This window comes from Danio rerio, chromosome 18, assembly GCF_049306965.1.
Source record: "Danio rerio strain Tuebingen ecotype United States chromosome 18, GRCz12tu, whole genome shotgun sequence".
Lineage (NCBI taxonomy): Eukaryota > Metazoa > Chordata > Actinopteri > Cypriniformes > Danionidae > Danio > Danio rerio.
This window is the reverse complement of record NC_133193.1, coordinates 24,791,908-24,816,630: the sequence shown is the minus strand read 5'-3', so window position 1 is coordinate 24,816,630 and position 24,723 is coordinate 24,791,908. Positions and strand designations below refer to the sequence as shown.

Here is a 24,723-nt window from a genome sequence, read left to right as displayed (position 1 = left end):
GTCAATTATGCCAATGTTTAGCAAAATGTGTCAGATTCCTGACCACCCTGTTTGAGTTTTACAGTATATTAAGATTGGCAGAAAATTACTGAGCAGACAAAACCCAGCAAGCAATGTTGTGTTTAATAGACGTCTAATAGACATCTAAACATAGACAGCTTGGCTATAACAAGGCTAAACTTGGTCTGTCAGTGAAAATCAAATAAACGTCTAAAAATCCAACTGTCCAAAACTAGACTAGTCGTCAAATAGACAGATTAGACAGACTTTATATGTGTTGTCATTTACTTCCGTGTATTTGATGACTAGTTTTGGCCTATTCATAGATGTCTATTAGATTTTGACAGACTGTGCAAATTTAGCCTTGTTTTGGCCAAGACGAGTATGTTTAAATGTCTATTAGACATTTTTTTTTAAAAACAAACAAACAAAAAAATGCTTGCTGGAAGTAATTGTAAAGTTTTTAGAACACAATAAATAGTTTTGCTATGGCCATATCCATTTTTAATTAAAGCAGGCTTATCATTGGTCTACAATTTTATGGCAAGTCACACAGAAAGTGTGATTCATCTGCACCTAATTGTTTGCCTACATACGATAAAGGCTGTAAAATTACAGAAAATTACCCTGAAATAACAGATGTTAAATTACAGAAATTTACTGTAAAATAACGCCTGTTTAATTACAGAAGTTTATCGTAAAATAATGCCTGTTAAGTTACAAAAATTTACCGTAAAACCACAGGCGTTAAATTACAGAAATTTATCGTAAAATAAAAAACGTTAAATTACAGAAATTTACAGTGAAATAACAGACGTTAAATGACAGAAATGTATCGTAAAATAATGCCTGTTAAATTACAGAAATTTACCATAAATTAACGACTGTTAAATTGCACAAATTTATCATGAAATTTACTGTAAAATACAAAACATTAAATTACAATTTTTTTTTCCCGTAAAATAACAACTGTTAAATTACAGACATTTATCAAAAAATAACCTGTTAAATTACAGTAATTTAACTTTAAGAACATTTCTGTAATTTAATGTTTTTTATTTTACATATATTTTTCTTTATTTTACCTTTTTTTCGGGCACCCCAGCCGCCAAAAAACCTTATAAAATAACAGATTTTTTTTTTTACAGTGTATATATTTTTTATATAAGTAAAAGCACAAACTAGCACAAACATGAAAGGCAGTAGAACAAAACCCCCCAATAAAAGAAGACTACTGCGTTGTCCTGAGCACATTGAATAAGTTAACTGGAATAACAAATCAGGTTGTGGAATTGTTGATAATCAGACTAATCCTGGCTGCCTCAGTAAGCCAGTTAATGGCTCAGACCATGCCCGTCACTTTATAGTGCTCCCTGAGGAACCTGCGCAGACCCCGTCCTGCTATCATGAGATGCTGGCCATTCTGCTAGACAGAGACGGAAAGAGAGAGAATGAGAGAGAGAGAACGCTCCGTCACAGCTGCCAACTGTGTTTACAGCTGCACGCCATCAAACATTCATCAGATGCCATCTTTACAGTCTGTGATGTGAAGCAATCAGCATTTCACAGCCTGTCAAATGATGTCAAAACCGCTTGCTACCTGGCAGTGTCAAAAAGGGATACAAAAAAAAAAAAAAAAAAAAACCTAAAATCTTAAATACAATCACACACACACTAGCCCACGTGCAGGTTTTCCTTTCTAGTCCAGACTACTGACAGACGAAACAAGCTCATATGTTAAAATATTAATTCTACTTAAATACTTAAAACACTCTAATGACAGCAAAGCAGCAAATCAGCTTTCAAGTGTAAATAATCTCTTTTTTTCTCCTCACCCCTCGATCTCTTTCATCTCTAGTAAAAATGCTGGAAACTACGGAGTTCAGAGGCAGCAAATTTGGCCGGTTAATGCCTGGCTGGCTAATGCTCATTTAGCCTGTGCTGGAAACTTTTTGGAGTCTGTTTGCTCTGTGTAATGCGCTGTAAGAAATTACTTTGCTTAATGCCTGCTATCAGAATTGTCATCGGCCTGCTCTCGACTAATACCTGTTTTCCTCATCTGCCCATCAGAGCGAATGTGTGTGTGTGTTTGACAGTGCTGTAGCTCCATCTACAGGCTGAAGTGAGACATGCAGCAGAGAACTCTGGGTGACCCCTCTGCAGTCTCTCCACTGATGTATGCCACATTCATCTTTCTCAGTCCAAGTGTAAGCAACATCTAAAAAAAAAGCTATTTTATAAAGACTGTATCTATCAGAGCTCTTCTTCTTGCACTTACTGTAGTTGTTAAGTGCTGTTTCTAGGCTTATTACTGTTGCATAAACAAGCAATAAAAAATATTCAACTATGTATGTACTGTAAGCGGTCCATCTGTTTATGAGAGCACGGCTGCATGCTTTTAGGTGATATATCAAGAGTTTTTCCCCCAAATATATATAAATATGTTGCTGATGAGACGAGTTTAAAAGCTGTGCCTCAGGTGGACATGCGTGAAAAATAAAAAAAATGACTTACAAAGGGATTTATGCAAAGTAACGGGCTAATCTTTTGCTCTGGTTTTAAAACAATCTCACAAAATTTGTAAAAACAACAGCTATCTGTTATGGATACAGATGAAATATGAGTTTCAAGCATTAAAACAATGTATAATACAGTTTTTTATTATTATATAATGGTTTATACTATCTATATACAGGATTTCTGCAATTTCTTCAAATCAAATTTAAGACTTTTTAAGACTCTTTTAAGACCATTACGAATGAATTTTTTGACATATACAGAGCTAAACACTAAGGATTTTTTTCTAATGGTCTTGTTACTTCTTTAAATAGTTTTTGTTTTGAAGGAAGATCATGTAAAGGATGTGTTGCTTTAGTTTTATTTCCCTGATTAGGGAATTTAATTTAAATGATTTGCTGTAAAAATGTCTAACACCTGTTGTGAATTGTATCTAAAGTACGTTTTGAGATGGATTGGGTGTTGGCCAGATTGGGTTGCTTTACTTTGACATTAAGAATTAAGACCTGTTTAAAATGATTTAAGACCTAAAACACAATATATCAGTGAATTTAGGACTTTTTAAGGCCTAAAATTTACTTTTTGAAATTTAAGACTTTTTAAGGCCCCCTCAGACACCCAGATATATATACTGTAGAACCCAACAGTCAACTTTATCAAATGAAATGAATGTTGTTAACTCAAAATTGACTGAAAGTTAATTCTACTGATTTGAAAAGAGTTTTGAACTCAGTGTTGAAGGTAATGAGTTAATTAAAACTTCATTACTTCAACTGAAAAGAAGTAAGTTCACAGAACTCATATAGATTATTATTATTTTTTTAACTCAAATGGTTTGTAGCAATTGGTTTCCTCAAACAGTTTGAGTTGCCTTAACTTATTGGGTTTTACAGTACTCAGTTGGTTTGAGTTCTCTTTGTTTATCGGGTTTTACTGTGCTTAAATGGCTTCATTTACTAATGACAATTAAGTTCACAGTACTCATTAGGATTCGTTTTTAAGCATCATTTGTTGATATTGAAAGGCTATTTAGGAATCACAGTGCCATCCTGAACTGTGATTTCCAAAATAAATTTAAATTTTGTAAGTAGAATAACTGAATCGTTTAAATTCAAATAAAATTTTGTAGGAAGATTTAGTTTGTATTTTTTATTAATAGTAAGCATAAGTAAATAAATAATTAAATGTAATTAATAAGGCCAGAATGTGTATCTTTCATTTTTTATAAACATATCTGTTACGCTGAAGGAACAACTTAACATTATTTTCCTGAAAAAATAAATACATAAATAAACATTAAAGTAGGCAAATTACTTATATGTAATATGTTACATGGATTTACAAGTATTTTGCTAATTAAATTTCATGTGGACACAAAAATAGGATACATATATAATTGCTGAGTTTATAACAAATAACAAATTATACTTAAATTGTTTGTTTGGATGTAGTCCTATATGGCTTGGTGTTAAATGCTTTTAATTATGCATAACTTACTGTTAAGTAGACCCAGCAAACAATTTTGTGTTTAATAGACATCTGATAGACATCTAAATGTAGACAGCTTAGCTTAAACAAGGCTAAACTTGGGCTGTCAGTGAAAATCTAATATGTGTATATACACTTTATATGTGTAGTCATTTATTTCTGTTTATGTGTTGACTAGTCTAGTTTTGGCCTATTCTAGAACGTGTATTAGGTTTTCACTGACAGCCCAAAATTAGCCTTGTTTTAGTCATGACGGCTATGTTTAGACATTTATTAGACATCTTTTAATAAAAACAATTTATGCTTGCTGGGTACTGTGTAACATTTATAAACAAAATAAAATTCAATAGCTTAGGTTGTGATATATTTAATTTAATATTTAATATTTAAATGATTGTTTTTTTTATAAACTCAAGTAAACGTATCTTGTTTTAAAGGGATTTTTAAAGGCTCCTAGTCAAACACGTTAAATATACTGATAAAGTTAGTTATTTTCGCTGTGATTTCTTTCTCTCTCTTTTTTTTCGCAGGCTACGTGATATTAAACATCCTACAGGAAGTCATCCAGACATAAAAAGGCCAAAATCAACTAGGGACTCGACAGGTGCACTTACTGCATGCATGCTATAAACTTAACTTCTTAAAAGTGTCTCCCTCCTTCAGAGGTGCCATTAGAGTATTATTATACAATCTAGGAAAGTTTTGTGCATGTACACGCGCAATCACAAAGCAGATGATATTCAAACTAAAACACATGCACCCACACATAGATATTTCCCACTCTGCACAGATGAAAGCTGTGTTTTGCGCGAGGGAGCGTGTAGATGCAGGTCGAGGTGGCGACCTCTGGGATTTCCAGCACTGGGGTGGGAGTGTGTTCCGGGAACAGGCGCTGTCTATTCAACCTACAGACCTGGACAAAGAAACCGCAGCACCGCAAGTGCATTAGAAGTTGCGTAAAGTGTAAAAGCTAAAGGACAGAGACTCCACTGCCTCTATGAATAATGTATTGTAATGTATTTTAAATATATGTTTGTAAAGTAAATAGTATCCTCTCTCCACCGGCTACTTTGTGTGCTGCTGTACATCCCAAGCATACAGGCCTACATTATAAATTAAACGGCTGACATGACTACCATGACATGGAAAGCACAGTCTCCTCTAATTATGCTCTTCTTAGAGGCAAGCATCTGTCAATGTCTGCCTCCGTTGCCTTATTACCACAGCGCGCAGATTTACATGCATACAGAAAGAGACAGATATGTGTTTGTTAACCTTTGAGGGTTGCACACTGTTTTATATACAGTACACTGTGCAATGTATGTACGGTAATTAAACATCATCACAGAATGATAGCATGGGATTCGTCTTTCAACTATAAAAGCTTAGATTCATCTCCGTAGTCTGTTTCTTAAGGCTGGTGGATTTACGCCAGTGCCCTATTTTCATTTTTCCATGCCATGCTCTGCATGCAGTGGTGCAGAAACAGGCCACATGCTAGATGAGATGATAGTCTTGAGGTAAATGATAGGACTGGCAACAGGACATCCCACGCCTCTTCCCAACCTGTGTGCTCAGGTGAAGGTGTGCGCACACCTCTAGTGACTCCCCTTCAGGGGGCACGAGAGACTGCAGATTACACTACGGCTCCAAGACAGCCTCTAAAAATAACTGCTTGACTTGTGTGTTATAGTATGGCTTCCTATTTGGCTACAATAAAGCACAGCACTAACTCAGAGTTGAATGGAAGGGCTTAATCCTTCAATATTTGTTTGTTTGTTTGTTTGTTGATACTGTGCACTAATAGAATATGTTACATTTCTAGTATTTAAAGTAACAGTATATATATATATATATATATATATATATATATATATATATATACTGTTACTTTAAATACTAGAAATGTATTGTATGACTAAATATATATTATTTGTATTTATATATTATTTATTATATATTTTATGACTAAATATATATACTGTATGACTAATCACATGGGCGTTGCTAGGCGCCTATATTATTCTATTATTCTTCTTTAAGTTATATTCTACTCAGCCCCCCTAAAACTTTTGCGATTAGCTCATAAACTGTACACTAAATTATTGCCTCAGTCCCCTTTAAATTTGATATGAAAACGGTGGCAGAATTCCGCTTCTACCCGTCTTTTGTTTTTCATTTGATCAGCAAACCACAGCCGTGTACAGCGAGAAAACGAGGTGTGTGTGTTTATCGATAAATAGTTATAATATCTGCATATTTGCAGATCCTTGATATAGACAACCTTGTATCACCTGTATTCCAATGTCATGGAGGAGCAGTCGGGTTTTCTCTGCGTTCACCTCATCAGCACAACTATTTCCTCCAGCGAAAAATGCAACACTTAACAAACATTTACAGTTTGTGTGGCTATAACTATACCAATGGGATATATGCGCAAAACTATCTAAAAGTTTTTGGACATATGGCCCACTGATAATAATTTTAAATTACCGTGATTACAATTATTATCGTAATTATGATTTTCCCCAAAATCCAGCAGCCCTTCTAAACTGTGAAGGTAAAACTAATAATGAACCATTGAAGAGCTAACCTTAAAATGATAATTAACCTAAAAACTGGAAATTTACTCATGGTTTCTTTCTGTAAAAAAAAATATATATATAATAATAAAATAAAGCTTTTTTCATTTACAGTTTCAATACAATGCCATCCAGTTTCTAATGCTGTTCAATAGAAGAAACAAAAATTGTGATTTTTTTTTTTTTTTTGGGGACTTTTTACTATGACTGGCGTCATATGGATTTCATGCATGAATAGAGGCCCCTTCAAGAAGTGCATTTTATATTCAATTTCATACATTATTATATTCATATATTCATACATTAGATGAAATTTAGCAAATCATTCACTTTGCATTTTACTTAAATGATTTAAAAACATCCAAATTTAAACTTCATATATGGCGTAAACAAAATGGCAATATGGCACAGAAGTAGTTTGTTCCAAACAAAATGGTGCCCAAAGAGCTTGCACTAAGATCAGTCTCCGTCTACACAATACCACTGAAAACGCACATCATGTGACCAAACACACACAGTCTGGCATGCGCTGCAGCATATCTACTTATATGAGAGTTGTGGATCTACCACCGTCAAGTAGGCTGGCCACGATAGACGATGTTGACGGTGTTCCCGGTTTTAAGACGCCGGGACATCACTTTTCCACCGTGACACCGTCCTCACATGTTTTTTTTTTTTTTTAAGAATTAGTTTTTTTGTTAAATATTTATTTGAATTAAATGGAAAATATAATTATAAATAATTTACTTAAGAGCCTGCACTATAATTAAAATCTGACCATAGCTACAATGCGTCATATCCCATTTATCACGTGAGTAGAACGAGAGGAGTCGAATTTACAGAAAGAGAATGGGGGACGATTTAGTGTCAAAACGCAGTGCAAAAGCGTTTGTTTGGCAAAATTTTGGGTTCAAATCAAATGCAAAAAAAAAAAAACCTGAAAACTTTAATGAGGCAATCTGCAAACTTTGCCTGACAAAGGTGGCAGCATCTGGAGGAAACACGACTAATTTATACACGCATCTTCAACACACCTACTTGATGTTTAACTATGGTTGGGTCGCGGGTAGATAAGATCAATAGCCATTGAAATGATTTAGCAATGCCGCGCCATTAATAAGCCAACAGCAGAGAAACAAAACAACCATCGCGACCACAGTGATCACTTTTCCCGAAGTTCAGCTCTTCTTCTTTGCACTTGATTTTTATGAGTTTTGGGCTCGTTTCTCATGACTGGTACGGTACGGTTCGGGTCGGTATGGGTCACCTTTATCAGGCTTGCGTTTCCACCACAAAGGGTACCCTTTTGGTGGGCGTGGTGTACAACATAAAGTTTAAGTCGACGTCATGCTCAAATAAATGTCTACAGTAAAGCTGTACGGGTCATTTACATATCATATGAGAAGCACTTCTTACAAAACATATGCTTTATACACATAAATACATGTTTATAAATGTTTATTACTAACTTTTCTATGAACATTATTTGATTATAACTGCAGATCAATGACAATGTAACATCTGTAAGTATGTAAAATAAATATATAAATTCAACATATATGAACACATACAGCCCCTTACAGTCTCCGATATATTATTAATTACAAAAAAACTACACACATCATACATTTAGTACTTATTTGAGTTCAAATACACACGCAATATAGCCCACAATCAGTTCAAACCTCTCATCTGTGTCTGTAATCTTCACCAGCACATGTAAGCTTGTTAGAGAGTAATTCTGTCATTCCCAGTGCATAATAGTCCAAAAGGCAAAGATAAACATGGCAGTTTGTTCATGTTCTTCTTTTTCTGCGCTTCACTCTCGCGCTTGTCCTTTTCTTTCTGAATGGATCAGATGACTGAGACACTTCAATAATCACGCACACATTATTATCATCAGCTCAATAAGCTCGTTATATCAAATATAGACGCGATCGCTAGCTCCCGGAAAAAAGCGAATACCGCTCGCACTTTTAGACGGGCTTGTAAAGCAACAACAGGATACGGCAGATTTTGTTGTTCTTGGCTTTGTGTCTGTTCATCAAGACGACAAGGTTTGTTTGAGCTTGCGTCATCCATGGCTCGTTATTATATGCATATAGTATATCCATGTAATCTCTCGGCTGTGTATTAGAACATGGCGAGTCCTTTGTAAACATTCTGTCTAGCTCCACAAGCTCATGACGCATCTCTGTAACAAATCAGTGTTCGGCTACGCATGTAGCTCCACCTTTTGATACCCTTTCTCGTTTTTGGTACCCTTTCGAAAGGTTGCCGAAAAAGTGGCAAGGTACTGTATGATTTGGTTCGGTACACTTATTGAATGTGGAAAGGGCCATAAAAGCGTACCAATACCGTGCCACTCAGTGAAAAGGGGCCATTAATGTTAAAAAAGCAATAATGAATAGGCCGACAAGAGTGTATTCTGTGTGTGTGTGTGTGTATGTATGTGTGTGTGCGCATATTTTATCACTGAAGCCGCTCTCATCCAAAACCGAAAGTTGGCAATATTTCGCTATTAATCAAATGAAAAGTTAATTTAGATGAGCCAATATTTTTTAAAAATTGCAGTAAAGTAACTGTGATGTGCGGCTACATATCAAATCTGAGGTCTTACAGGTATCTCATCTCTCTTCCAGACATTAATACGAACGCCACACAAGTCAAGTCGCAAAACTGAGACTGGCACAAGCTGACAGGTGGAATAGCTGAAGCCTTTGCAAAATCTATCAAAATACAGTACTGAAATTAACAGTCATAAATGTCTTTGAGCCAAAAAGTTTCGTTGGATATCTGTAAAAACGCAATCAGAGCCAATGTTATGTAGAAGTTGTGTCGCCTAATAATTATAATAATTTAAATAAAATGAAAACCAAAATAAAAAATTCATTACATTTTTTTATGTACTGGGTAAAAATTTATATTTTACAATAAAAACTAAATGTAGCATGTCTCGCTGTAATTTAAAACATGCAATTCATAACACACCAGAGCTGTAGTCCATGCAGTGTGTGTACAGGGCGGTGTTGGTCAATATTCTTACTGTGCACCATGTTATTGAACTCCAATATCTCTAAGGGGTATTATGTTACCATAATCTATTGTTGCCAATACTAACTTAAGAGATTTCCCAAATAAAAGGTATTTTAAAAAAGAAACAACACGCAAATAACAAAACAAATAAAACTAGTCCTGTGGAGTTCAGCACTTAATCTTGCCAGTGTATGCTGTGTAGTGTGTATCGTGCTCTTATGCAGCGCGTGCTGGCAATTCTCGCAAAACTGAAAGTATTATACACGCACATTTATAAGCTATTTAAAAGCATAAAAAAAGAGGAAAAGAGGAAACCCCCACCCCCACGATGATACCGGTATTACCGATGTTTTCACATATCGATTAACCGGTGGGGAAATTTCCTCATCTTCACAACCCTACCGTCAAGGAAAACGGCCTCTCCAGCATTTTCAAAATGCTCCGTTTTCGTGCTTGAAAACTCCGGCATAGTGTGGACAAATGGCATAACCATAGAAAAACGTATACTAAAACGTATTAGTGAAAACAGGGCCATAGTGTAGTTCATTCCCCTATAAAACATTGGCCAAACAATAATTGTGCCAAACACACCCTTTTTGTGTTCAAAAACTCTGAAAACTTTGTCCAAAACCTTGTAACAGTTATGTAACAAGCAGATTACAGTTCATTTTTGCTTCACCACACTTTTTAAACACTTTTTTTTGCCAATTTTTAATTGGCAGGATATTATTAGAATCTTAAATGACTTCAACCCATACAGTATCCCTCAAACAGAACCAGAGCTAATACTATATGACCTCTGTTTTTCTCCTTTTTCTAATTTATAAACCTTTAATTAGTAATAAATGGTTTACCAGTATCATTCATGGCATGGCTTAAGCAAAATTATACTCCAATCTATGAAACAAAGAAGTTCAACAAGTCTAAAGAACACATTAACCCCTAAACTACATATAACAAACAGCTAGAACAAGTGTCAGTGAAAAGCCTGATTTAAAAGTCAACAATTACTGAATGTGAGTGTAAAAACTTCTTTCCAATAAATGGGGGAGTTTTTGAAAAATGAACATGGTTTTCATTAGGCATATTTTCAATTCACACAACACCACCAATTCCACAAGCAGAACTGGTCAAACTGTCAATGACAAGAGCACAGTTACAGCCAATGTGTGGAATACACAGCAAAAACTAGCCTGACAGACACTCATCCACAGGATCATGGTGTCACGACTCCAAATACAGTACATCACCATAATTACGGTAACTCACTTGATTTAAGAAATCCCAGAATAAATGTAAAAATATCTCTTTTTGTGGATTAAGCTGTGGTGGGTGTTCAATAACAGCTAGTTATTTAAAAAAACCTACAGATAAAAGAAGAAATCATTGATTCTCAACACTTTCTATTTGCACCCTGACAGGGCAGGGCCAAATGAGCACAGTCTGTTTTCCGTCTTGTGAAAAGTTGCTATTAAAGAGCAGAGCGTTTTCTTCAAAGAGGGATTACACAGATGCGTTCGCTGACCTCAGGTTACTAAAAGGGCCACAGAGTTGAAATCTTGTAAACAGTGGTATGAAGTCTTACCAGGAAGGCTGTAATACTCCTCTGCGTGTTCTCCCAGTGGAAGCAGCTTTTAATATACTGCAGCGTATAGAGAATGGCCATGCTGATCTTCCTCACTCGATAGATATTACGTGCTAAAAGCTAATGGGGACAAAGCAGTAGTTAGCAAGATGTGCCCGAGGACGTAATGCTCACAACATGACATTCACTCAGGTGTAAAGAGGCTTTTAAACTGGAGGTTCATTGGTGATAAATATTAATAAGTCAAGTCATCTTTGGTGTCTAAAGAGCTTCAGGCAGCACTGGAGGAAAAACTGAACGTAATGAGTTTCTAAAGGTGCCAACAACAAACTGAATATTAAGAGAAATTCAAAAATATTCTAGCAAATAATTCTGTAATTGTTGATAAAGCACCTTGTTGTTAAACTGCAAATTTTGTCATCAATACACTATAAACTAACACATTTTAAATAAGCAGATAAATAAAAGCCAAACAAAAAAAAATGTAAAAGCTAGCAATTGCATAACAGTTCTAAACAAAATGGTGCCTTAAGAGTAGAAAATATGGCAGCAAATCATGCTGTAATTGTTGATAAAGCACCTTTTTGTTAAACTTGGGATTGTCCTCCGCAAACATGGTTTCTTTTGGCTGGAAGGTTTTGATTCCTGCTTTGATCTGGAATAAAAAAAAATAATAAAAAAAAAGACTAAACTTACGGCACATAAAGACTTGACAGCTTTTAAGAGCTCAGATACAGCATAGCTTAACATTTATTTAAATAAATTTTCAATGATTCTTTTGCTGCAAAATGCTCTCAATCAGGGATGCACGATATATCAGCGGCCATATCGTATCGGTTGATAAATGCTATTTTTAACCCTCAGGGCTCGACAACCGCTTAAAGATATTAACAGCTATTTAAAATGTGCGTTTTTTTTACCACGGCTCACCTCAATTCGTTCTGCGGTCAGCCGCAGCATGCTCTCCTTGGAATTGAAATAAATACGTTGTGCTTCAGAACATCAAACAACAAACTCCACTGTACAGAATAGATCATAAATAGGCCCAAACGGAATCTGCGCACACAGAAGTTTTCTGCAGAATTCCGCAGATTTTTTGGCCATCATTAATTCTGTTTATTTACTTGTGTAAATGTGTGTAAATTCATTTTTATTCAGTTTTTAAATTAATTTCAGTTATATTATTGACTAATGTGAAAAAGTTCATCTGATTTATGTACAATACAGTTTGTAAAGTAATATTTTCTGTCTTTCAGTAGAACTTTTATATGAGAGACTTGCTTTGTTTACCAATTAAAGTGAATCTAATTAGATTTGCAGTTTAAACAATAAATAAAAGTTAAAAAGGTATTACTTTTTATTTCACATATTAAGGTTTAAGTTATGATACTCCCAAAATAATTCAGCAGAAATCCGCATATTTTTACTAAAATTCTCCGCAGAAATAGCAAAAAAGCATCCACAAATTCCGTCAGGCCCTGATCATAACCTTGTTTAAATATCTAGTTAATTGGGGTGTCAAAATTAATTGTTTCTCCGGTGCACTGCAATGCAGAAGCGGACAATTCGTTATTGGTTCAGTATAATCATAACTGGTTATTATGTACTGACGTCATTCATCTCATATACGCTATGTCGCTGTTGTTTACTATGGCGAGGGAGGCGAGCACGATTATTTACAATGCTCCAACTACTTAAAAACGCAGAAACTGTGCACAATTTCACTGCGTGTTTTTGCTGAACAGTCTTTACTGACACTTACAGCAGAAGCCCCTATTTCACTGTAATTGAGAGAATGAAAGTAAACTATTTCTCTCTCTCACTGTGGCCCACTTGACGTGCTGGCATGATGTTTCCTCTTCTCTCGGCTGTTACAGCGATACTTCTGGATACAGACTTGAGCGCATGTCAGCAGAGATTTCTCTTATCATGGATCAGCAGTGATCGCATGGGTGTAAGAACTTGGTAGACAAGGCTCAGAAAGCAGGCCGGATATTTATATGTGTTTATTTGTTATAAATGCTTGTGTTGTTTAAAGGTAAAGTTTATACATCTGACTGTTTGTATTCAAAGACAAATTTGTATTACAAATAGTATATAAATTTAAATATTATCATACATTTTAATACAAGAGTTGTTTTGTTGTTAAGAAAATATAAAACTGTGTTTGTTAAGCATCCTCAATTCACCGAATTGAACCGAATCGATGGCATGATAATCGTAACCAAACCGAACCGTAAGACTACGCGGTAACACCACACGTGTGAAGGACGGGACCAAACAGACAGTGCTCTAAAAAATACACATTATGTTAATCCTCCATCATTTACGGGACAAAGGATTCTGGGAAAATATTCGATTTTTTACTTAGAACAGACTGTTTGAGTTTGTGTCGCAAAGATGGATTTCGACAGTTTGAGACATCTTCTGATAACGCCGAAAAAAACTTAAATTACACTTTCAGTTTTGAACGTACAGAGGAAAGCAAAACATCAATCGAATCTGTTAGGTGTCTACTTTTTTGTGTACATTCACAATGACAGCAAAAGTGTGTGCTTTTGCAAAATACGGAAAATAAACAGTGTAAGCATTCCTTCTATTGTCTCTCGACAAACTGTTTTAAGAAACATGTCACTAAAATGCACTGAAACTCCACAAAAACAAAATAACACAGACACATGAGACATATATCTGTAGAAAAAGGAGGGGGAATAGGGGTGGGTAGGAGGGAATTTTTCAAAAAGAAGATATTGAGATAAGAAAACTCTGGTTATTTATAGTAAGTTAGGAGAATTGCAGAATCAATCATGAGCCGATGCAGGACCAGCTGAGAACAATCATAAGCATGTGATCCTCTCGAAATTAGTTTATAAATAAATCACTAATGTTATGCACTGTGTCTGTCATTAAGTCCTCTGTGCTTAATGTTTAGGTGTTGTATCAAATATTACTTTGATGACAAATCTGACTCTGCTTCACGTGCATAGCGGTTTATCATAAACTTTCATCGATCATTTTACCCGCAATTGACAGCAAGACTGAACATATAAGTGTTGTCAGATTGACAAGCAGCACTTACATGTGTTTAAAAGAATCTAAAATGCTAAATGGGATGAGTTTAGGCCACATTGTAATATTTGTATTTAGCTTTTCGCTTGTACGGTGCTCTAAACTGTCAAAACACCTCTGAAAATGTTTTTTTTTTTTTGGAAATTACATATTTGAACATTTGTATATTACTGTAACAGGTTTTATTCAACAACATTTGAGCTGTTTCAGTTGTTAGTTCTTTTATTTTCATTATTTAAAACGTATTTATTTTACTTGTTTCTTAAACTTTTATGAAGTTTTTAAAATAAAATCAGTTGTTTACTGTAAAACAATCTTGAAATAATTCTATTTATCGGCGTGTATTTATCGGTTATCGACCTCCAAATCAGTAATCAGTTATCGATATCGGCCAAAACATCCATATCGATGCATCCCTACTCTCAATATGCCAGATATTGTTCATATTATTAAGGAATGATGGGATTTCTTTTATTTGAAGCACTTACAGGGTTGTAGAGGACTTTCAGCTCAAGTGTGATACTGCCTTTGTTTGCCCTTGATAAATTATTAGTCTTCAACATTCTGGTTATTTGTTGGCCATTAGAAATCTAAAGGCAAAGCAGAGAAATTGTAAATTAATACTGGCATTAAAACTAAAAAGCTTCTTTGAATGTACTTACAGTCAACAAAGGAATGGCAACTTTTCCCAGGAAGTCTGGAGCTTTATCTCCATCTTCATGATAGACTGTGAGCACCAAAACGTCATGGATGTCCCTAATGGGGCTGAACACATATCCCAATCAATGGAATAACAATACTTGCATAAGATACACTGAAATATCTACAACATCAGAACAACTCACAAAGTCAGGGCTGTTCTCCATTCAGGATTCAGTGTTTTACATATGGTGTGAGTTTGCAGTTTGCTGTTACCCAGCTCAAGGGTACAAAAAGGGTCACTTTTACCTGACAAAGATATTTTGACATCATTATGACTTAGTTATAGGTTCTACTTACAAAACATTGACTGAATGTACAATACATTCTATATTTCATAAAAAGAAGTACCACTTATATCTGTTGATGGAAGATCTGTGGCTCTTATTAACTTGACTTGAAGAAAGCCGACATTTTTAAAGTCTCCAAGAATGTTCATCGGTCTCTGTAAATATAAATGTTGTCTTGTATTAGACATTAAAAAACAAAATAAAAAAAACAGGAGCACACAAAATGTACAAATAAATAAATAAATATGTAACACAATGTAACTCACATATTGCTCACGCATCTTCTCGAAGGTGTTAGGGTTATCCAGTGGAGCAGACTGGATGTCTGAGATGGACGCACCTGAACATGGGGTCAGGGTGACCAAAAACCGCAGTTTTCCCTTCTGTGGGTCCAGCTCATAAGTATATAACTGTCTCTGATTGACAGGAAGTCTGCTCAGGTCAATATCTAGTCTGAAAAGAGAAGAACTGATTGTTATTTCTTCAATGGACACAGTAGGAATACAATATGTAGATGTTTTCAAAGAGCACAGTTTGAGTTTGTATTATGAAGAGAAGTTGTTTTGGGAGATATTGAGGTAAGTCTTGTTATCACTTAAACAGTAAGTAAGCAGTGTTGCTAATAGTAATAGAAAGATTTGCCTTTTATTTCATATTACAAATATACTGACATGTTTCAATAGATTAAATGGGGACACTTATATAATGCTTTCTTTACTCCACCACCACTTTTTTTTAATTTTTATTTTTTTATCATACTCTCTTTGTTAATTAGCAAATGAAATGATTTTGGTGACAAACCTTATTTTGAGACATATTTTGAGAAAATGCTCTGGGCAAATTTACTCTCTAATACCCTGTTCGTGGCTGTTTTTGCCCCATTATAACCACATTTTTTTATTGCTAAGCCATGGCATCAAATAGTGATGCGTTCAGGAATGTTGGTGGTTTTTCGTGTTGGGAGAAGGTAAAAATTTAGATTTTTACTGTTGATAATCAGTTGGCACCATTAACCCTTTAATATGGAATTCTATGGATTAAAACAGCAAATTATGTTTACTATGTTCTGGGAGCTGAGGTGCTCATTCTTTTATTTTTTCAAACATAATAAGATACAGTAAATGGGCAGCACGGTGGTGTAGTTGGTAGCACAATCGCCTCAGCAAGAAGGTCGCTGATTCGAGACCCAGCTGGGTCAGTTGGCGTTTCTGTGTGGAGTTTGCTTGTTCTCCCCGTGTTTGCGTGGGTGTCCTCCAGGTGCTCCAGTTTCCCCCACAGTCCAAAGACATGTGCTATAAGTAAATTGGGTAAGCTAAATTTTCAGTAGTGTATGTGTTTGAATGAGTGTGTATGGATGTTTCCCAGTGATGGGTTGCAGCTGGAAGGGCATCTGATGCATAAAACATATTCTGCAAAAGTTGACAGTTCATTCCGTTGTGGCAACCCCTGATTAATAAAGAGACTAAGCCAAAAAGAAAATAATTGATTGAATATTAAGATAAATGTGCTAAGGTATTTCTGTCACACACACACACAAACACACACACTCACACACACACACACACACACATGCACACAATACTCCAGAACTAAAAAAATTTTAGCACTGTAAATGATGATCAACAGGGAGAACTACAATCAAGAACAAATGATTATATGGCGTCATGGCTTTGCAATAAATAAAAATGTAGTTATAATAGAAGTTAATGTGGCAAAAAAAACATGAACAGGGTAGTGGGTAGTAAAAGGGTAGTAACTTTACCCAAAGGGTATTGTTTTTGAAAAATCATAAAATTATTAATAATGATAATAATCATTATAATAATTAATATTAGAGTGATTTGTGAAGGATCATGGGACTCTGAAGACTAAAGTAATGAAGCTGAAAAGTTATCTTTTAAAAATCACTGGAATAATTGATTAAACTAAATGGTGAACTACTTTTAAACCGTTATTTTATAGTGCAATCATATTTCACATGTTTACAAATTGTACTGTATTTTTGATTAAATAAATACAGCTTTGGTGAGCAGGAGAAGCTTATTTTATTACATTTAAAAATCCTACTGACCCCAAACCTTTGACCGGTAGTGTATATCTTTTTTCCCCATCAGTAGAGGTGGTGTGGAAATCGTTGCTGGTCATGATCATAGCTTGAATTATGTGAGAGGAACTTACAAAATTTTTATATATTTTTTATTTATTTATTTATTTTTTACAACAGCTTACAAGCCTCTGATGCTTTTTAAACGTGTCAAATATTGTGGGTGTTGGTGGCTTTGATTCATAAGGTTTGTGAGGTTAAATGTGCCTGAAGTTAACCAATCAGGAGGATAAACCTGTTGAACAGCAATAGTCATCAGAGATGATAGTTTACAGTGGATTGCCTTCATAATTCACACCCATGGGGTGACTAGGCATACTGATTTCCCATTGCTGAAAAAGAACCTGTACTATATGTTTTAAGAACATTTACCACACATATCAGTAGCTGTTTTGAGAGGGAAATAAAGAGAGAGAGAGTCGGGGGGTCTGTCCATGTTTTTGGCTTGGAATTTTAAAAGTGAATCATAAAAGGGTTTCATTTATCACTCTGTACAAATGATTTTTGTGACATAAAAGTGGACACATGATCTTCTGAAAATTTGGACCATGCCTGCCTTTAGTAAACATTAAAATGATTTCCAAGAACAAACAATTAAAAAAACTGTCAAACTTTATAATAACTACACACTATAAATTTAACTCAGCATGAATTTAACTACTAAGCATTAGCAAATAGTGAATTCATTATCTTTTAAACATTAACTCTAGTAGATGTTAGTAAGCAGTCTGCATTTATAACTTTAGATATAAATGCTATAAATATATATATATATATATATATATATATATATATATATATATATATATATATATATATATATATATATATATATATATATATATATTTCCGATTTATTTTTGGCCTTTTTGCCTTTATTAGAGGACAGCATTGAGACAGGAAGGGAAGTTGTAGAGAGAGAGGGGGGTAGGGTGGGGAAATGTCTTTGAGCCGAGATTTGAACTCAGGACGCCCTGACATGCTACTGCACCATATGTGAAAACCCTAACTACTTGGCTATGGTGCTGAGAAATGCTCAAATGCTTCTTCACTTACAAGCACATTTAAAATGTTCTTAATGATTGTACTTTTATATTTTGTTACTGGTTCATGACTAAATTAAGTATCGCATCATTTACAGGCCATTTGTATTTAAGATTAGTTGTTTGATTTAAGATAATTTAGAATGAGTTAGTAAATGATTAACAAACTACTTCATTCTACATTTATTATTCAGGTATATACTAATATATAATAAGTGCTTTAACTCAACTTCATCCAGTTTTGTTACTTAATCTACACTCAAAAAATATTTTGTTTTGCTTGTTCAAACTACTTTATTAAAATGAGATGAATCAACAAGTCTTGAGATGTCATTTCGACAACTTAATTTTTTTATGTTCAAACTTTCTTCAAAATTTGTTAAAAGTGTCAAGGTAACTTCATTTGTGTTAGGACAACATGAATGAACTGTGTGGAACCCTGCATTTTTTACAATTTGAAATGAGAACTATTTATACTTTATAAATTCCAAATAAATGAAATTACTATAAAGCTTGAACATTGCGGAATAACAAGTGTCAAAATATAACATAAAATTGAATAAAACAACAACAATATAATATTTAACAATATAATATGGTGCAAAATTTCATTATTATTTAGCGATGTTTTAACGGCACAGTAATTTTCTTTTAGTTAAGATTGCAAAGATTTATTTTTCATTTCATACAGTTTCATGTGTGTATCTTCAAAGGAATATAAATGAATAAAGTCGTTTATGTTCTTTTTTCATGTTTTGAATATATCTGAGCCTTTAATTGTCATTTATAAGTAATTTATAAAGCATAAATAGTGCTCGCTTTAGATTAGGTCTCAAAACTGGATGAAGTTGAGATAATAAAGCATTTATTAACATACAAATTAACTATTAATAAATGCCTGAATAATAAGAGAAATAAATGCCCATTTGATTAGTTTATTAATCATTTACTAACTCATTCTAAATAATGTTTAAAAACCATCAACTCCTCTTAAATATCTGGTTTGTAAATGATGCAATTTTTAAATTAGTAATGGAAAAAAAACATAATTAACAAAGTATGAAAATACAATCATTAAACACATTATATAGGTGCTTATGTCTAGAATAGAACACTTGTAGCTGTATGTTATAAACTGCCTACTAACCTCTATTAGTCTAGAGTTAACGGCTAACAGATAAAGATTAAACTACTTGCTAATGCTTAATAAATAATCCATAGTGTGTAGTTATTATGACGAGTCACCAAAAAAAGTACTGTTGACCTGTTTGGATTTTCAAACTGCCCAATAGTTGATCTTTAGGATGTCACAACATACTCCAAAAGTTGTGCTCCTGAATATTTTTTTATTTGAGATGTCATATTCCTTCAATTTTATTTGACAGCAGATATCCTGAAATGCAGTATATTTGGGCACTTTAATTCCTTTAACACCTTTCCTGATGCCAAGAAAACAACAAAAGCAAACCTGCCACAGCTTACCCCACACTCTCCCCACAGCTTACCCCACACTCTCCCCTGCAAACTTCTTAACTTTTGATCCAACTTACACTCCCCAGCACTCCTCTGACTTCCTGCCCCTCTTGCAGCAAACTTCCACCACCAGATTTTCCTGCGCATCCTGGAACTGGTTAAAGTCGAAGGACTCCCTCCACTGCGGGTTTGCCTTAATACACAGACTCTGATAGACAAGCAGGAAAGAGAGAGACAGAGGAAGCAGTGTCGGTTTTTTAAGGCACTCACAAAACACAGACAGCTAACATGACAGGTGTATTAAGCCTTATTCAATAAGACATGTGGTGGAGGAGGGGCAGCCGTCTTTCGGAAAACACATCCTCTCTCCTCGCCGGGATTATAAACTCTGACAGCATCCAATTAGAACTAGTTTTGTTCAACAAGCAAACATGCCCAAACAGAGCCAGGGGGCCCAATGAAAAAAGATGACATGAGAATACAAGACTAGTTGGTTGGAACAACTGAAGAAGTAGGGGGGGTGCATGGTAGATGAGCAAGGCATTCTGGGTATGCAAATGAGCCGAATGAGACGCAGTAACAGAGGCATCAGGAGAGACGCCCTGCCAGACACGGCCGATCTAATGAGTAGCCTCTTCTGTCACCAACGCACTGAAGCCTGGGAGAAGCCATCCCAAAGAGGGGGAGGAGAAATCAAGGTAATATCTAAAGCGAGGTATGTGAACTACTAAGAAAGTATGGGAGGAGGGAAAGGTTTAATGAGCTTTTGAGAGAAACAGAGAGCACAGAGGTTTCGAAACAAAGAAAAAGATGAGGCAAGCTGTGATGATGTAATGAGCAGGGGGAAATAAGAAAGCCGAACAGTGTTAACTTCATCTTTTTGCCGTTTTTTTGTGGTCAACATTTTTTCCACTGACGTAAACACTAATGACCTTTAAGTAAAACCTTTTTTGAATGACAAATAATCATATTGACATGTTCAATAACAAATAAAGACAAATTTCATCTACAGAAAAAAATGTTAGATATTTCACCCAAAAATGAAAACTTACTCACTATTTACTCCTTAATAGGGCAGCCCGATTTGGGCAAAAAAAAAAAAAAAAAAAATCTCGATTAGTTGAACATTTTAACACAATTACAATTAATGATTGTTTATTTTATTTATGAATTTTTTTGCCCTCATAGTTCATGGACCATTTTTGGACAGTAAATATGCTCACATATTACAAGTGAGAGATTTCTGAATGAAGGGTGCAGTGCTTGATTTAAAAAAAAAAATTGAAGCAAAAACACACTATCTACTATCTACTAATCTATTATCTAAGATTATTTACTGAACATTAACGTAGAACAACTGAAATTAAAACACACATTGCCCAAAACCAAGTCACTATTTTCTTAAATTATTCTATTTCTATAAATTATTTTTATATATGTTTTTCTTATTAAAAGCAGAAAAAAGCAGCATCTTTTCTAAATATAACACCAGTAGCATATCCTGTAAATAATGTTTTAAACAGTGCATATATTGCATCTTCTGTAAATAAATCGTCAACTTAGAATTTTAAGGTTCTATCTGACATTTTTATCAAAATTGAGTTATTGACATATTCTTATTAAATGACAACTTATTTACATTATAAGTTGTTTACATTTTAAGACTTTTTTATGAAAAAAAAACTAATGTTACACATATTTTGAACAAGTGAAAGTTGATTAAATTATGAATTATTATTATTATTATTATTATTATTATTACTATTATTAACTAATTATTATTACTATTATTATTAACTTTATTCCCTTTGAATCTGTATCTGTATTGTTCAAACTTTTAGATCATTCAGGTGTTTTATTCTTATTTAATGTAAGGATTTAAGTAACCTGATAGATTTTACATTGCAATCTTCTTTTGACTTACTAAACTAAATTGATTGAGATGACTAACCTAAATGCTTTTTTAGTCACAAGAATAAGCATTAAAGATAATTTCAAATTAGCTGTCAAAAAAATAAATAAATAAATAAACACTGAGCGGGAGGATGAAGAGTTTATCAGGATGATCTGACCTTGCTCCTGACCCGCTGGTCTCCAAGTCTAAAGCGGACGTAAACGTCTCCTTGTCCACAGTCTGGCATGTCCTGTCCTTCCACCAAGATAACAGTGTAAACGCCTGACCAAACCTGACTCTTTGTGAACCGCCCAAACTGCGCCTGGCTTATCGGTTGACCCTGGAACAGACAATACAGGCAATAATTTACAGAAGTTATTCATCTGACATTTGTTGATCATAAACATGTTTTTCTATGCTTCGATCAAATTAACATTCCATTTGAACATTGTTGCTACAATTCTACGGATTTGATGAAGTGTTGATGAAATGGTGAGAATGACTTGACCTGGAACCAGATTTGACCAAAGAAATGTTTGTGCTGTTTTATAAAATACTGTAGCATTGAGAAAATAGTGCAGTTATTAGTTTACAGCTATGTATAGAAATAACAAATACTTTATTAAGTTAAACAATGTGTCTGCAAAAAGCCTTTGTTGCCAGGTATTTAGTATTTTTCTAACTATCATTTAGTTTAAGAGGGCAAAAACTTTTTCACACAGGGCTCTGTAGTTTTGGATTTAGTTTTCCCTTAATAAAAACATTTATTTCAAAACAGCATGAAGAGATGATATGATGATGATGTGATATGAATCATTAAAGTGTGACAAACATGCAAAAAAAAATAAGAAATCAGTAAGCAGCAAACACTTATTCAGACCACTGTATATATAAACTCATTAATTTAGCTTCAGCTAATGCGGAAGTCACACTTTGAGTTTGAGCTTGGCGCTGCGAAAAGGGGCGAGATTAAACAATATGATTAGACTTTTTAAAAAGCGAGCAAAATTTCTGTACAAAGAAGTCATGTTTTGAAGTACACCAAGCTTGAACTTTGCAAAGCAGCGAACTGCGAAACTTGTCGCATGAGCTTGAGTATGAATGGAAGACTGGGGCAAAAAGTGCAGTTTGTGAAAAAGTGCAGAATTACACATTTACTACATTAGAACTGCATTAGATAAAAAGTGAATTTACACATTTACATCAATATTGGGAAATATAATTAAAAAAAAGAACAAATAATAAAATAAACAGTGTCCAATTTGATATTATTGTAATTATTTCTACTACTAAAATGTTGAAAAATCTTTTTTCTGTATACTTTTTTATGTTTGTTTCTTAGATTTTGATCCCTCTTTTTGTTATGTAATTCTTGAAAAAAAAAGAATGAATTTAATGAAACTTAAATAAAATCTGCGTGAAATGCATTATGTTTGTTATGGAAATAATGGCAATAGATGTAAAGTGTCATTGCCTAATAAAGGTATTATTTAAAATGTGAAAAAATAATCAAATTATTAATGGCAAAGTTTGATTAAAAGAAAGGAGCAAATACATTTTAAAACAAACTGGGATCGTCTGAACTCAGACCTGCACTGATAATAAATAATAGTACAATATGGTACCTTAAACAAATAATAACAATCACCATATTTTAAATAAATGGCTTTCTACAACAAAATAAATAAATAAAAACTAAATGAAAAAATAAAACTGAGAGATGAAATGCGCAGGTGATACCCAGCGCCTCAGAAGAGAGGGAAAGAGAGAGAGAAATCAGGTCCATCAACAAGAATGCAGATGGATAAGTACACAGTACAGAGATGACTTGTGAGGCTTGATAGCCCTGCACTTTCATAAAAAAAACACCCAGCATCAGGAAGAGGCTGCTCTGTTCTGCCAGTAATCACAGACCAGAGAGCTGTTTTCCCACCTGGCTGCTCAGAGAGAGTGTGACTGAGCCTTTCCTCCATTACAATCACACACACACACACACAGACAAACCAGCATTAACATTTAATGTAATGGCCACATCTCCATAAACAAGCCTCTTTACAGAGAGATAGTGAGAGTGAACGACAGTTAAAGAGCGAGCTGAGAGAAAGAGAGAGAAATATAATATTCATCCGAGCCAAGTCTTCCCAAGTGTTTATTTTGGACAAATTTGCCATCGACGTGGCCAATAAAACAATTCCGCTTAAGAGTAAGTGGCCCCTAAAGAGAGGCTATTCCTGGTGCTAAAAGAGCGGAGGGATTGCCTCCATATGGTGGAGCAGCATGGGGACGACGGGACAAGCCCAAAGCCGTACCCATTTGGCTGGAGCTCCAGCGCTGTCCATCCACAGCTGTGATATTACATCCCAACATCTGGGTTATAGCTCACCGTGCCTGGGAATGAGCCATCACACATATCCTCAGCATCTTACACTGGCATCGTGCCTTAAAATAAGACTACACACACACACTGTAGAACCACATGCTATGTGCCAAAACTGCTGGCCGTTTCCATCTCGAAGACTGCGATGGAGGAAGTGTGATAGAGGAGGAGAGGGAAGAATTGAGAAGACATGTTCTGTCTGTACCGATAGGTGTCAAATAAATCTGGATCACAGTTGTTTTGCTTGAGGAGACACAACAAAAACACATAGCGCACTGATCGGACTGTACCTGATCGTGTAATCTAGCAGGTGTCCGGTTTGAGTCAGGCTCACAAAAAATAAATAATGTTGGTGCATGGGGCAGTTTTACCCTAAAATTGCATGAAAGAAGTGAGAGATTGTATTTTGAATTTGCGTTATGATTTTTTTCATTGTGGTGTAAAGTGTGAAACATTTATTAATAAACTAACACAATTGATGGTAAGTTACTTTATTAAAATAAGTAAACTTTTTTTACGTTATGCAAATTAATGTTTTAGTAGGTTTAATATTATATATTAGCTTA

The 24,723-nt window shown here is 34.6% G+C and overlaps 1 protein-coding gene across 2 annotated transcripts in view; it reads right to left on the bottom strand.

The window, feature by feature from the left end:
- Positions 1-24,723, bottom strand: part of mctp2a (multiple C2 domains, transmembrane 2a) — a 92,750-nt gene that overhangs the window by 32,924 nt on the left and 35,103 nt on the right. For both annotated transcript variants that reach the window (XM_073930329.1, XM_685778.11), the window contains 9 exons: positions 21,959-22,120; positions 19,964-20,094; positions 15,533-15,719; positions 15,328-15,421; positions 15,123-15,225; positions 14,940-15,042; positions 14,766-14,867; positions 11,789-11,863; positions 11,209-11,328 (listed from right to left, as the gene is read on the bottom strand). In XM_073930329.1, coding sequence (XP_073786430.1) covers positions 11,209-11,328; positions 11,789-11,863; positions 14,766-14,867; positions 14,940-15,042; positions 15,123-15,225; positions 15,328-15,421; positions 15,533-15,719; positions 19,964-20,094; positions 21,959-22,120 — 1,077 coding nt within the window. The remainder of the gene's footprint in view (positions 1-11,208; positions 11,329-11,788; positions 11,864-14,765; positions 14,868-14,939; positions 15,043-15,122; positions 15,226-15,327; positions 15,422-15,532; positions 15,720-19,963; positions 20,095-21,958; positions 22,121-24,723) is intronic.